Here is a 14,490-nt window from a genome sequence, read left to right on the forward strand (position 1 = left end):
TCCAGGCCGCAAAAAACGCAGGCGGCCTGGGAGTCCGTGAACCTACTTAAAACCTTATTGCATGGGACCGCTCCGTGCAACACCCTCCAGGCCAAGTCCCCGATGGAACAAGGGAGGACTCCCGCGTAGAGAGCCCTCCATTGGGGACCTCCGCCACCACCAGTCGGCAAGACGCCACGCCAAGGCGTGTCCGGACGGCAGATGAAGATGGCAAAGTGGAGAGTGTGCAGGAGCAGCCCGTACAGGAAACCCCTCCGCACGGAATGAAAAGGCACGGAGGGTATTTCCTCGAGACGGCTCAAGTTGTGAGGCACCGGCTCCCGAGGGGAGTTTCAGGGCCGGGCGCTGATGAGGAATTCCGTCCGGACGGGGGTAAGCTCGGACGGGATCGCCCCACGTGCTTGAGCCGCCTCGATACACCTAGTGGAGTCGGGGCCCCGTGCCGATTTCACCGACTCGATGGCTTCGGCCGCGAGCCGGACGTTGGCCCAGGACAGGCGCCACGCCAGCTCCTCCGGCGCCATCCAGCCCGCTCCTCCGACATCGAGCAGGTCCCCGACTCTGGTCACATTGCCAGTCACAGCCCCGCCCTCCGTCAGCCGCCCGAACACGCGTACGTGGAGGTGCGGATCCCTGCGCAGCGGCTCCCGAAGGAGAGCCGCCGCTCCTGACGGGGGAGAGCTCCGCCTGGAAGCGACGTAGTTCCAAACCCATAGTAGTTCCTGGTAGAAGACAGGCAGCTCCTGCAGGTCGGCACACCTACCGCCCACTTTCACAAACAGGAGCTGCGTGTCGTAATTGAGGCCGTGCAGCTGGCGGAAGAAAAACGTCGCCAGCGCACACCATCTCGGAGGAATCTCAACGTACAGGTATCTCTGCAGCGTCTGAAGACGGAAAGTCGCAGCCTGGGTGCGAAGGCACACCAGCGCCTGACCGCCCTCCCTAAGCGGGAGACACAGAACCGCGGCAGAGACCCAGTGCTTCCTTTTGTCCCAGAAGAAGTCGATGAGTTTCTTCTGCATCTTGGCGACAAACGCAGGGGGAGGGATCAAAGTGACCAACCAGTACCACAACATGGCAACCACCAGCTGGTTTATGACCAGCGCTCGACCCCTGTAGGACAACACTCGGAGCAGTCCTGTCCAGCGTCCTAGGCGAGCGGTGACTTTGGCCTCCAGCTCTTGCCAGTTCGCCGGCCAGGCGTCCTCGGCAGGGCTAAGGTAGACTCCCAAATAGAGGAGGTGCGTGGTGCTCCAGGCGAAAGGCCTGAACTCCTCCGGCAGGGAGTCCACCCGTCACTGACCCACCAGGAGTCCGGAACATTTCTCCCAGTTGATCTTGGCGGAGGATGCGTCCGAGTAAATCTGCTGGCATTCCCGCATCCTCCGCAAGTCAGCGGGATCCGTGACCGTGAGGAGCACGTCATCGGCGTAAGCCGAGAGGACCACCTCCACGCCCGGCCCTTGCAGAGCCAGTCCTGTCAACCTCTTCCACAAGAGGCGCAGGAATGGCTCCACGCAAATGGTGTATAACTGACCGGACATGGGGCATCCCTGACGCACCCCCCTCCCGAAGCGAAGGGGCACCATCAAGGACCCGTTAACTTTAATCAGACACTCTGTGGCGGCGTACAGAAGTCGGATCCAGGCGACGAAATGCGTCCCGAACCCGAATGCGCGCAGAGTCCCGAAGAGATTCTCGTGATCCACCCTGTCGAATGCCTTCTCCTGATCCAGGGAGAGGAAGGCGACCGACAGACCAGCCCTCTGGGAGTGGTGGACCAGGTCCCGGACCAGATGGATGTTATCGTTGATGGTCCGGCCCGGGACCATGTAGGACTGGTCGGAGTGGATCGTGTGGGCCAGCACGGTGCCAAGGCGAGCAGACATGGCCCTGGCAAAGATTTTATAGTCCGTGCTGAGGAGGGAGACCGGGCGCCAGTTCTTAAGGAGGCGGAGACCGCCCTTCTTAGGCAGCAGGACAATGACCGCCCTGCGCCAAGAGAGGGGCATCTCCCCGGTCGCCAAACTTTCCCCAGGACCCGCGCATAGTCGCCCCCCAAGATGTCCCAGAATGTCCTGTGGAACTCCACGGTCAGCCCGTCCAGCCCCTGGGACTTTCCCCTAGAGAGCTGGCGGAGGGCGCCGGTCAGCTCCGCCAGGCTTAGCGGAGCGTCCAATTTTTCGGTGCCCTCCGGACTGACCTTCGGCTGGTCCTCCCACAAAACTCTGCGCGCAACCTCGCTGGACGGATCCGGAGAGAACAGAGCCCCGTAGTAGGCGCGGGTCTCCGCGTTGATTCCCTCCGGATCCGAGACCAGAGATCCATCGTCGGCCAGCAGCCCCAAGAGCTGCTTACGGACCCCTCGTCTTTTTTCCAGCGAGTAGAAGGGGGAGCCGAGGTCCAGGTCCCGCAGGAGCTGGATCCGCGACCTCACGTACGCGCCTCAGGACCCGACGAGCTGCAGGTCCTTCAGTGCACCGCCCTTCTCTTCGTACACCTTCCGCAGGGCCGAGTCCCCGACAACTTGACCGAGACGGGACTCCAGGTCGAGCACCTCCTTCTCCAACCGCCCAACACGGGCCTCCCGCCTCTTGGTCGATCCCTTCGCGTACTCCTAACAGAAGAGACGCACGTGAGCCTTGCCCACAGCCCACCACAGCCTCAAGGAGGGGAAGCCCCCCTGCTTCCTTCTTCAGTCGGCCCAGAAGCGACAGAACGAATCCCGGAACCGCGCGTCCTCCAGCAGCAGGTTGTTAAAGTGCCAGTACGCGGACCCCCCCCCCGTGCGCGCAGCGGAACGAGCTCCGCCCACACCAGGTGGTGGTCCGTGCACGGCACCGGCCGCATGGAAGCCACCGGAACGCAGGAGACGTACGCCCGGGAAATGTAGAGGCGGTCGATTCTGGACCCTCCTCCTCCAGACCTCACGCTAGTGAAGGCGCTGGAGTCGGGGTGAAGATTCCGCCAGACGTCCACCAAGTCGAAGGACCCGACCAGGTCCCTCAACTTTTCCATCGCTGGCGGGCATCGCGGGGAACCCGGACGGTCCCTCGCCTCGAGGGTGCAGTTAAAATCCCCCCCGAGGATGACGCATTCGCCCACGTCGATGGAGCCCAGAAGAGCGGACACTTCTTCAAAGAAGCGCACTTGCTGCGCACCGGCCTGAGGGGCATACACGTTCGCTAGATGGAGCGGCACGCCCCCCAGGCGAGCAGTGACCTGGAGCAAGCGGCCCGGCACGTGCTCCTTGGCCCCCAAGATCTCCGGCTGAAAATGCGGGGCCAGCAAGATAGCCACCCCGCTGGAATTATTGGAGAGGCGACTCATGCTGACCCCTCCTTGCCACTCCAGGAGCCACGTGGCTTCGTCTCCCGGAACGGTGTGGGTTTCTTGCAGGAAGCACACCGCATACTTCCCGTCCCGAAGCACCGAGAAGTTATTGAATCTGCGGCGTGGCTCCCTGCTGCCGTTGATGTTGAGGCTGGCTATGGTTATCTTCATGTCAGAAGCATAGTGCAACCTCTACCTACAATTAACGGGGGGAGGAAGCGCAGCCGCTAGTCAGCCGCCACTTCCTCAGCAGCCCAGTGAGAAACGTTCTGAGCCGACGAAGCTCAAGCGGGTTCACACCCTCATCCGCGCCCATGATCTTAACGGCGGCGCGGACGGATACGATGAGCAGCGCCAGCTCTGACCACCTGTCGAGGGCCAGCCGGACCTTCCCACGCCGACCCAGGCACTTGGCCATAAAATCCCGGAGTTCCTTTACGAGAATGAGGGGAGACTCAGCAAGGGGCACGAGGTCGTCCACCGCCTCGTCGGCGCCGGAGTCCGAATCGTCCCCCGTGCCCATCACCGAGTCCCCATCCTCCTTCAGGGGGTCATCACCAGCGGCCGACCCGTCCACCGCGCAGTGCGCAGTGAACGGCTCAGCCGCACCAGCCAGCCCCGCCTCCACCCGGATCCCACCCCCAGGATCGGCGGCAGAGGATTTCTCCCTGGGCTCCTCTAGTGGGGCTGGGCCAGAAGACGGCGGCAGTTCAGAGCTCCCCTCCGCCCCAGACGCCGGAACGACCGGAGAAACCGAGGAGAGAAGAATTCACAGCTCCTCCAGTACGTCCGGCACCAGAGACGCAGCCAGGGGGCCATTCTCCTCCCCGTCACCAACCTCCGACCCAGCGGATGGGGTGTTCTGAATAAAATGCTCAACCAGGTCGAGCAGCCCCTGGGAGATGTCCGGGTCGCATTGGGCGAGCTCATTATCCCCGAGCTCGCCCGGCCCAGACCCCAGGCCGCCCGACCCGGCGAGGGGTAACGGCACCGAAAGAATGTTAATTTCGTTTTCCGCCGCGGGTTGTTCTGCGACCCCCCCCACGGGCAGGATCTCGTCCCCATCCCCGGGAGGCATGCGCCAGACAGACACATCTGCCTCAGCCTCCTGAGGGACAGGCGACCCCTGCCGATCGCTGGTGATGATGACAGCGGGGCGGGGGGCGCAGTACCCGCGGCGGGCGACAACTCCCCCTGCTCGGAGGGACCTTCCTCCTCCCGGTCCTCCTCCTCTTCCAGGGGGTCGCGCCTTCTTTTTAGCATGGAGGGAGCGAGGGAGACCTCCATGTCTGCAAAGGCCTCCTCCTCAACTCCCTCCGGCGGAGCAGGTTTGTCGGGTTCCTCGGGCCCGAGCCCGGCCGCAGGTATTGGCATTACCGCTGCGGCGGTTGCAGCCACAGGCTCGGGCACGAGGCCCCTCCCGCTCGCATCTGCCCCGATCAACTCCGCGAGGAGCGCGGGGGCAAGGGCTCGCCATCCACGGGGGGACCCGCCCTAAGGTCTTTTTTCTTTCCCCGCGCCTTCCTTCCGGCCGGACACGCTCCCTCCCCCCCGCCGGAGGCCTTGGTGGCATCGGCCCCCGACGTCAACCGCGCATCAGACGTACTTGACGCACGGGCAGACCCGGGGGGAGGAGCAGCGGCGGCGCCAGCCTCGGCCGCACGAGATGATCCGGCGGCCTTAGAGGCAGGGCAGTTCTTCCTGATGTGCCCCACCTCCTTGCAGGCGTGGCACCACACACCGTCCGACATCCAAAAGGCGCGATAGGCGGTCCCCTCGTGGAGGATGATGAACTCCCAGTCAGTGTCCTCCTCCCGCGCCAGCTGGATAAACAGCTGGCGCCGGAAGGAGAAAACGTGGCGAAGGCTGGCCTCCCGGAAGCCGAGCGGGATGGGTGTGATCCCCGACCTCACCTCCCCAAGTTGTCGCCAATGGGGAAGGAGGAGCTCACCAGGAACATAGGGCGGGACGTTGGAAACGACAATCCTCTGCGCGGTGGCCTCAAGAGGATCCACCAGCAGGAAGGTCCCGCCCACGGTGAGCCCCTTGGTGACAGCCAGGGACACCGCCCGCTCCGACCCCAGGAAGAATATAGACTTCCCATACATTTTCGAGGCCGCGACGATGGCTGAGGGGCCGACAACCCCAGCCACGGCTTTGACGCAGGCCTCGATGGTCATAGTGGGGTGAGTGTAGCTCTTCACCCCAAGCTTTTTTGTAATTAATCTAAATGGTGACGGGGCAGCAGAAACAGCGGGAGCAGCTGTGGCTGTGGCTGCCACTCCCGCATAAGTCCTGGCTGACCCCGCCACCGGCAAAGATGCAGTCGCCATTCTGGGGTGCTTTTTTAAGGGCTGCACTCACCCCAAGTCACAGGCCTGAAGGTTTTAATGGCCTCGGCATATATATTTTTTGTCCTCTATTGAGCAGAGGGAGCTGATTAAAATGAGGACACACCTCTCCCCTTATTGATTTAAATTGGGAGAGGGGCCTTCTCCCCTCTGCTCAATAGGCAATTAATAAAAAAGAGATGAAACTAAGGTGCCTTAGAGAAACAGGCAGAGAGAGACAAAGAGAGGGGGGGTGGGAAGGAGGGAGGCCGCAAAGGGCAGTGTTGCCACTCAGGATGGTGGGTGGGTGTTGGCAGGGGTACACTCTCCGATGGAATTTAAAAGTCTTTGGTGGTGGTGGTCTTCTGGCAGGGGGAGAAGATGTCTTCACCTGGGAAAGCTGGAAGAAGCCCAGGCTCAGTCCTGCAGCAGGTCTTAACGATGCAATTAAATGAAATTAAAGACTTCACCTGGGCAGCTCCAGCTCTCCCAGGGCAGGCAATAGAAGGGATGCTAATTAGTGGTGTGTGTGGCCTAGCTTTTAGCAAGAGCCACACACACACACACTGCACCCCTTGATGATCCGGCCTTGCTTCTTCTTTTCTCCCCCCACCTAAAATACAAAGTCTTGGGAGAGTGCCCCAAATAACACCCACCTGTAGATGTTCAGGACGGTGTTTCTTCCCTCCTTCCAAACAGTTGGTTTCTCTCCCCTCTCTCCCTCACCTGAAGTGGAGGCCAATTTGGGGAGGCAGTGATAGAAAAGGCCTCTCCCCTAGTTGGTGTTGATGCTGGCCTCCTATCTCCTTCTCCTCCTCTGTCCTATCTCTCCAGGCACCTCAGTTGCTGTAATGAAGGTGGAGGAGGTGGAGGTGGTGGTCTATCGTTCTCCCCCTCTTCCTGGTCAGGAGACCACCACTCTCCACTCTCTTGATTTAGCTGCTCCTTCTCCTCCTGCTGATTGAGACAGCCAGAAAAGCACACAGGTCTTTAGTAATTGAGGGGCAGGGCTGAACTGAAATACAAACTGCTCCACAGGGTTTATATACCGGTGTGGTCACCACCAGTACTACAATATACAGGGGCCATCAGAAAGTAGTTCATCACCTTAAGGTAGTCTCTTAAGGTGGTACAGGTTACATACACTACAAAAACCCACAGGAAAAGTGGTCCAACCGTGGTTAAAAAGAGAAGTTTTTTTTATTTGTTTATGGGATGTGGACGTCGCTGGCAAGGTAAGCATTTATTGCCCATCTCTACTTGCCCTTGAGATGGTGGTGGTGAGCCACCTTCTTGAACCGCTGCAGTCCATGTGGTGAAGGGACTCCCACAGTGCTGTTAGGGAGGGAGTCCCAGGATTTTGACCCAGCGAAGAAAAAGGAACAGCATTATACTTCTAAGTGAGGATGGTGTGGGACTTGATGGGGAACTTGGAGGTGATGGTGTTCCCATACTCCTGCTGCCCTTGTCCTTCTAGGTGGAAGAGGTCACGGATTTGGGAGATGCTGCCGAAGAAGCTTGGCAAGTTGCTGCAGTGCATCTTGTAGATGGTACACACTGCAGCCACGGTGCACCGGTAGTGAAGGAACTGAATGTTTAAGGTGGTGGATGGGGTGCCAATCAAGTGGGCTGCTTTATCCTGGATGGTGTCGAGCTTCTTGAGCGTTGTTGGAGCTGCACTCTCCAGGCAAATGGAGAGTATTCCATCACACTCCTTACTTGTGCCTTGTAGATGGTGGAAAGGCTTTGGGAGGCCAGGAGGTGAGCCGCAGAATACCTAGCCTCTGACCAGCTCCTGTTGCCACAGTATTGATTTGGCTGGTCCAGTTAAGTTTCTGGTCAATGGTGACCCCCTGGATGTTGATGGTGAGGGATTCAGTGATGGTAATATTGTTGAATGTCAAGGGGAGGTGGTTAGACTCTCGCTAGTTGGAGATATTCATTGCCTGGCACGTCTTTGGTGCGAATGTTACCTGCCACTTATCAGCCCAAGCCTGGACATCGTCCGAGTCTTGTTGCATGCGGGCATGGACTGCTTCATTATCTGAGGAGTTGTGAATGGTGCTGAACACTGTGCAGACATCAGCGAACATCCCCATTTCTGACCTTATGTTGGAGGGAAGGTCATTGATGAAGCAGCTGAAGATGGTTGGGCCTAGGACACTGCCCTGAGGAACTTCTGCAACGATGTCCTGGGGCTGTGATGATTGACCTCCAACCACCACAACCATCTTCCTTTGTGCTGGGTATGACTCCCACCAGTGGAGTGTTTTCCCCACGATTCCCATTGACTTCAATTTTATTAGGGCTCCTTGATGCCACACTCGGTCAAATGCTGCCTCGATGTCAAGGGCAGTCACTCTCACCTCACCTCTGGAATTCAGCTCCTTTGTCGATGTTTGGACCAAGGCTGTAATGAGGTCGGGAGCCAATTGGTCTTGGCGGAACCCAAACTGGGCATCCGTGAGCAGGTTATTGGTGAGTAAGTGCCGCTTGATAGTACTTTTGATGACACCTTCCATCACTTTGCTGATGATTGAGAGTAGACTGATGGGGCAGTAATTGGCCAGGTTGGACTTGTCCTGCTTTTTGTGGACAGGACATACCTGGGCAGTTTTCCACATTGTCAGGTAGATGCCAGTGTTGTAGCTGTACTGGAACAGCTTGGCTAGAGGCGCAGCTAATTCTGGAGCACAAGTCTTCAGCACGATAGCCGTGATGTTGTCGGGGCCCATTGCCTTTGCTGTATCCAGTGCGCTCAGCCATTTCTTGATATCACGTGGAGTGAATTGAATTAGCTGAAGACTGGCTTCTGTGATGGTGGGGACCTCAGGAGTAGGCCGATATGGATCATCCACTCAGCACTTCTGGCTGAAAATGGTTGCAAATGCTTCAGCCTTGTCTTTTGCATTCACGTGCTGTGCTCCACCATCATTGAGGATGGGGATATTCTTGGAGCCTCCGCCTCCCATTAGTTGTTTAATGGTCCACCACCATTCATGACTGGATGTGGCAGGACTGCAGAGCTTTGATCTGATCCGTTGATTGTGGGATCACTTAGCCCTGTCTATAGCATGCTGCTTCCACTTTTTAGCATGCATGTAGTCCTGTGTTGCAGCTTCCCCAGTTTGGCACCTCATTTTTAAGTACGCCTGGTGCTGCTCCTGACATGCTCTTTTACATTCCTTATTGAACCAGGGTTGGTCCCCTGGCTTAATGGTAATGGTAGAGTGAGGGATATGCTGGGCCATAAGGTAACTGATTGTGGTGGAATACAATTCTGCTGCTGCTTAGGCCCACATTGCCTCATGGATGCCCAGTTTTGATCTGCTAGATCTGTTCTGAATCTATCCCATTTAACACGGTGGTAGTGCCACACAACACGATGGAGGGTGTCCTCAGTGTGAAGACGGGACTTCGTCTCCACAATGACTGTGCGGTGGTCACTGCTACCAATACTGTCATGGACAGATGCATCTGTGACAGGTAGATTGGTGAGGACGAGGTCAAGTAAGTTTTCCCCTCCTGCAGGCCCAGACTAGCAGTTATGTCCTTCAGGACTCGGCCAGCTCATCAGTAGTAGGGAAGATGCTAGAATCTATTATTAAGGACGTGGTAACAGGGCACTTAGAAAATAATAATAGGATTGGGCAGAGTCAACACGGATTTATGAAAGGGAAATCATGTTTAACAAATCTGTTAGAATTTTTTGAGGTTGTAACTAGCAGAATAGATAAGGGGGAACTAGTGGATGTGGTGTATTTGGATTTTCAGAAGGCATTCGATAAGGTGCCACACAAGAGGTTATTGAACAAAATTAGGGCTCATGGGATTGGGGGTAATATACTAGCATGGATTGAGGATTGGTTAACGGACAGAAAACAGAGAGCTGGAATAAACGGGTCATTTTCGGGTTGGCGGGCTGGAACTACTGGGATACTGCAAGGATCAGTGCTTGGGCCTCAGCTATTCACAATCTACATCAATGATTTGGATGAGGGGACCAAATGTAATATATCCAAGTTTGCTGATGATACAAAGCTGGGTGGGAATGTAAGTTGTGAGGAGGATGCAAGGAGGCTTCAAGGGGATAGAGACAGGCTAAGTGAGTGGGAAAGAACATGGCAAATAGAATATAATGTGGAGAAATGTGAAGTTATCCATTTTGGTAGGAAAAATAGAAAAGCAGAGTATTTTTTAAATGGTGAGAGATTGGGAAATGTTGGTGTTCAGAGGGACCTGGGTGTCCTTGTACACGAATCACTGAAATTTAACATGCAGGTACAGCAAGCAATTAGGAAAGCAAATGGTATGTTGGCCTTTATTACAAGAGGATTTGAGTATAAGAGTAAAGACGTCTTACTGCAATTATATAGGGCCCTGATGAGACCTCACCTGGAGTATTGTGTACAGTTTTGGTCTCCTTACCTAAGGAAGGATATACTTGCCATAGAGGGAGTGCAACGAAGGTTCACCAGACTGGTTCCTGGGATGGGGGGATTGTCCTATGAGGAGAGATTGAGTAGACTAGGCCTATATTCTCTAGAGTTTAGAAGAATGAGAGGTGATCTCATTGAAACATACAAAATTCTTACTGGGCTTGACAGGGTAGATGCAGGGAGGATGATTCCCCTGACTGGGGAGTCTAAAACCAGGGGTCACAGTCTCAGAATAAGGGGTCGGCCATTTAGGACTGAGATGAGGAGAAATTTCTTCACTCAGAGGGTGGTGAATCTTTGGAATTCTCTACCACAGAGGGCTGTGGAGGCTCTGTCGTTGAGTATATTCAAGACAGAGATCGATAGATTTTTGAATATTAAGGGGATCAAGGGAAATGAGGTAGAACATCAGCAATGAGCTTATTGAATGGCGGAGCAAGCTCGAAGGGCCAAATGGCCTACTCCTGCTCCTATTTCTTATGTTCTTATGTAGGCCATATGGCCATTCGAGCCTGCTCCCTCATTCAATAAGATCATAGCTGATCTTTGACCTCAACTCCACTTTCCTGCCCGATCCCCATATCCCTTGATTCCCCTAGAGTCCAAAAATCTATATATCTCAGCCTTGAATATACTCAATGACTCAGCATCCACAGCCCTTTGGGGTAGAGAATTCCAATGATTCACAACCCTCTGAGTGAAGTAATTCCTCTTCATCTCTGTCTTAAATGGCCAACCCCTTATCCTGAGACTATGTCCCCTAGTTCTAGACTCTCCAGCCAGGGGAAACAACCTCTCAGCATCTACCCTGTCAATCCCCCTCAGAATCTTATATGTTTCAATGAGATCACCAGAGTATAGGCCCAACCTACTCAATCTCTGATCATAGGACAACCCTCTCATCCCTCTGATAAGGAGACCAAAATTGTCCACAGTACTCCAGATGTGGTCCCACCAAGGTCCTGTACAATTGTAGTAAGACTTCCTTACTCTTGTACTCCAACCCCCTTGTAAAGGCCAACATGCCATTTGTCTTCCTAATTGCTTGCTGTACCTGCATGCTAACTTTGTGTTTCCTGTACAAGGACACCTAAATCTCTCTGAACACCAACATTTGAAAGTTTGTCACCATTTAAAAAATATTCTGTTTTTCTATTCCTACCAAGGTGAATAACCTAAAAGCAGCATAATGCCACTGCAGCCTACTATCACTGTTTGTTTGACCACTATTTAACTGAAGCAACTTCTCCCCCCTCCCAAGGAAATGGGCCTGCAGTCCACTAATGGACTAATTATGTGACCACTTGCATCCTCCCCTTAAGTGTGTAAAGCATAAAGGGCTACAGAGAAGGTGTGGTTTTAATGTGTTATTCTGCAGCATGTTACCCCTGATGAACCAATAACATAGTCGGGATAAAATAACCCTATGACTTGGACTGCTCTACAAGGTCAGTTCCCCCTGCCTACCTCCACACTGTCTCTCCTGTAGAGTCAGTGTGTTGACTATCTCTCACTCCCACTTGGTTCACACTTTCTTGGCTTCCTTGAATAGTCATATGCTGAGTGATACTCTGCAGATGTTTTCACTCTGCCCAAACTTAATGCAACAGGTCCCTTACCTCCACACATTTTGGCCTTCTGATCTGGTTCAGTCTGGTGTAGGGGCAGGGACTTCACAACACCTCCAGTGTCTATCATAGCTAGCTGATGTTGATCCTACCCTACCGTGGTTTGCCTGTATTTTCCAGCCACAGACTGCTGCCTAGTAACTGCATGGACGACTAATAAATTAAACATTGAATACATTACACAACAGTACATATATTGCAATAACATTAAAACTTCCATTTCTGTTTCTCCACTTCCAAATAGACATTCTGGCCATGTTTTGGCCAAGGGGACATTTTTTGCTATAAAAATACCATGAATGTGGGCATTGCTGCCCTATGTATTGAATTAATTTAAATTAATTAAAGGGGTAAGTCATGCCAGGAGAGCCCAGCCCCGTGTTATGCTCCTCTTGCTCTATGTGGGAATTCAGGGACGCTGCCAGTGTCCTTGATGACCACGTGTGCCAGAAATGCATCCAGCTGCAGCTACTAACGGGCCGTATTGAGGTGCTGGAGCTGCAGATGGATGGGTTGTGGAGCATTCACGATGCTGAGAGGGTCGTGGATTACACGTTTGATGAGTTGGTCACGCCGCAGGGTAGGGCTGCACAGGCAGGAGGGAAATGGGTGACCACCAGGCGGAGCAGTAGAAGCAGGCAGGTAGTGCAGGAGACCCCTGTGGCCATCCCCCTTTCAAACAGGTATACCAATTTGGATACTGTTGAGGGGGATGACTCACCAGAGGAAGGCAGCAGCAGCCAACTTCCTGGCACCGGGGGTGTTGCTGCTGCTCAGGAAGGGAGGAAAAAGAGTGGGAGAGCAATAGTGGTAGGGGATTCTATCGTAAGGGGAACAGATAGACGGTTCTGTGGCCATAGACGTGACTCCAGGATGGTTTGTTGCCTCCCTGGTGCCAGGGTCAAGGATGTCACTGAACGGCTGCAGGGCATTCTGAAGGGGGAGGGTGAACAGGCAGAGGTCGTGGTTCACATTGGGACCAACGACATAGGTAGGAAGAGGGATGAGGTCCTGCAACAAGAATTTAGGGAGCTAGGTAGCAGATTAAAGAGCAGGACCTCAAAGGTTGTAATCTCTGGATTACTCCCGGTGCCACGTGCTAGTGAGTATAGGAATAGGAGGATAGAGCAGATGAATGCATGGCTAAAGAGTTGGTGCAGGAGGGAGGGCTTTAGTTTCCTGGATCACTGGGCCTGCTTCTGGGAAAGGTGGGACTTGTACAAGTCGGACAGGTTGCACCTGAACCAGAGCGGGACAAATATCCTTGCGGGGATGTTTGCTAGCACTGTTCGGGGGGGTTTAAACTAAAATGGCAGGGGGTTGGGAACCTGAGCAGGGAGACAGAGGAAAGGAAAACAGGGATAAAAGCAAAAGATAGGAAGGAGAAAAACAGAAGTGGCAGTCAGAGAAATCAACGGTTTAAATCAAACGTGGCCACAGTAAATAATAATTCTAATAGGTCTAAGGGTGTTAAAAAAACAAGCCTGAAGGCTTTGTGTCTTAATGCGAGGAGCATTTGTAATAAGGTGGATGAATTGGCTGTGCAAATAGAGGTAAACGAATACGATTTGGTTGGGATTACAGAAACGTGGCTCAAGGATGGCCAAGACTGGGAACTCAACATCCAGGGGTATTCGATATTCAGGAAAGATAGGCAAAAAGGAAAGGGAGGTGGGGTAGCATTACTGGTTAAAGAAGGGATTAATACAATTGTAATGAAGGATATTAGCTCTGATGATGTGGAATCTGTATGGGTAGAATTGAGAAATACTAAGGGTTAAAAAAACATTAGTGGGAGTGGTATATAGACCTCCAAACAGTAAGGTGGAGGTTGGGGATGGCATTAAAAGGGAAATTAAAGAAGCGTGCAATAAGGGCACAGCAGTCATCATGGGTGATTTAACCTACATATAGATTGGGCCAACCAAATTAGTACCAATACTGTGGAGGAGGAATTCCTGGAGTGCTAACGGGATGGTTTCCTGGACCAATATGTCGAGGAACCAACTAGAGATCAGGCCATCTTAGACTGGGTATTATGCAACGAGAAAGGATTAATTAGCAATCTTGTTGTACGAGGCCCCTTGGGTCGGAGCGATCATAATATGATCGAATTCTTCATTAAGATGGAGAATGAAGTAGTTGACTCAGAGACAAGGGTCCTCAATTTCAATAAAGGAAACTACGATGGTCTGAGGAGCGAGTTGGGTAGGATTGAGTGGGGAATGGCGCTCAAAGGGTTGACGGTGGATAGGCAATGGCAAACATTCAAAGGCCGAATGGATGAGCTACAGAATTTGTTCATCCCAGTTTGGCGTAAAAATAAAACAAAAAAGGTGACTCAACCGTGGCTAACAAGGGAAATTAGGGATAGCATAAGATCCAAGGAGAGGACATATAAATTGGCTAGAAAAAGCAATAATCCTGAGGATTGGGAGCAGTTTAGGAGTCAACAAAGGAGGACAAAGGGATTAATTAAGAAAGGGAAAATAGAATATGAGAGTAAGCTAGCAGGGAACATAAAAACTGTCTGTAAAAGCTTTTATAGATATGTGAAGAGAAAAAGATTAGTGAAGTCAAGCGTAGGTCCCTTATAGTCAGAATCAGGGGAATTTATAATGGGAAACAAGGAAATGGCAGACCAACTAAATGCATACTTTGGTTCTGTCTTCACAAAGGAGGACACAAATAACCTCCCAGAGATGCCGGGGAACATAGGGTCTGATGAAAGCGAGGAACTGAAAGAAATCAGTATTTGTA

At 53.3% G+C, this 14,490-nt stretch overlaps 1 protein-coding gene across 1 annotated transcript in view; it reads left to right on the top strand.

The window, feature by feature from the left end:
* Positions 1 to 13,039: 13,039 nt before the first annotated feature.
* Positions 13,040 to 14,490, top strand: part of LOC147120204 (uncharacterized) — a 64,294-nt gene continuing 62,843 nt past the window's right edge. Inside the window, 2 exon segments of the mRNA XM_085984215.1 lie at positions 13,040 to 13,104; positions 13,106 to 13,160. Of these exon segments, the coding sequence (XP_085840341.1) occupies positions 13,040 to 13,104; positions 13,106 to 13,160 (120 nt within the window).

The sequence above is a fragment of the Somniosus microcephalus genome, chromosome 4 (genome assembly GCF_052327205.1).
Source record: "Somniosus microcephalus isolate GS21.2 chromosome 4, FLI_Smic_1.0, whole genome shotgun sequence".
In the NCBI taxonomy this organism is placed as follows: domain Eukaryota; kingdom Metazoa; phylum Chordata; class Chondrichthyes; order Squaliformes; family Somniosidae; genus Somniosus; species Somniosus microcephalus.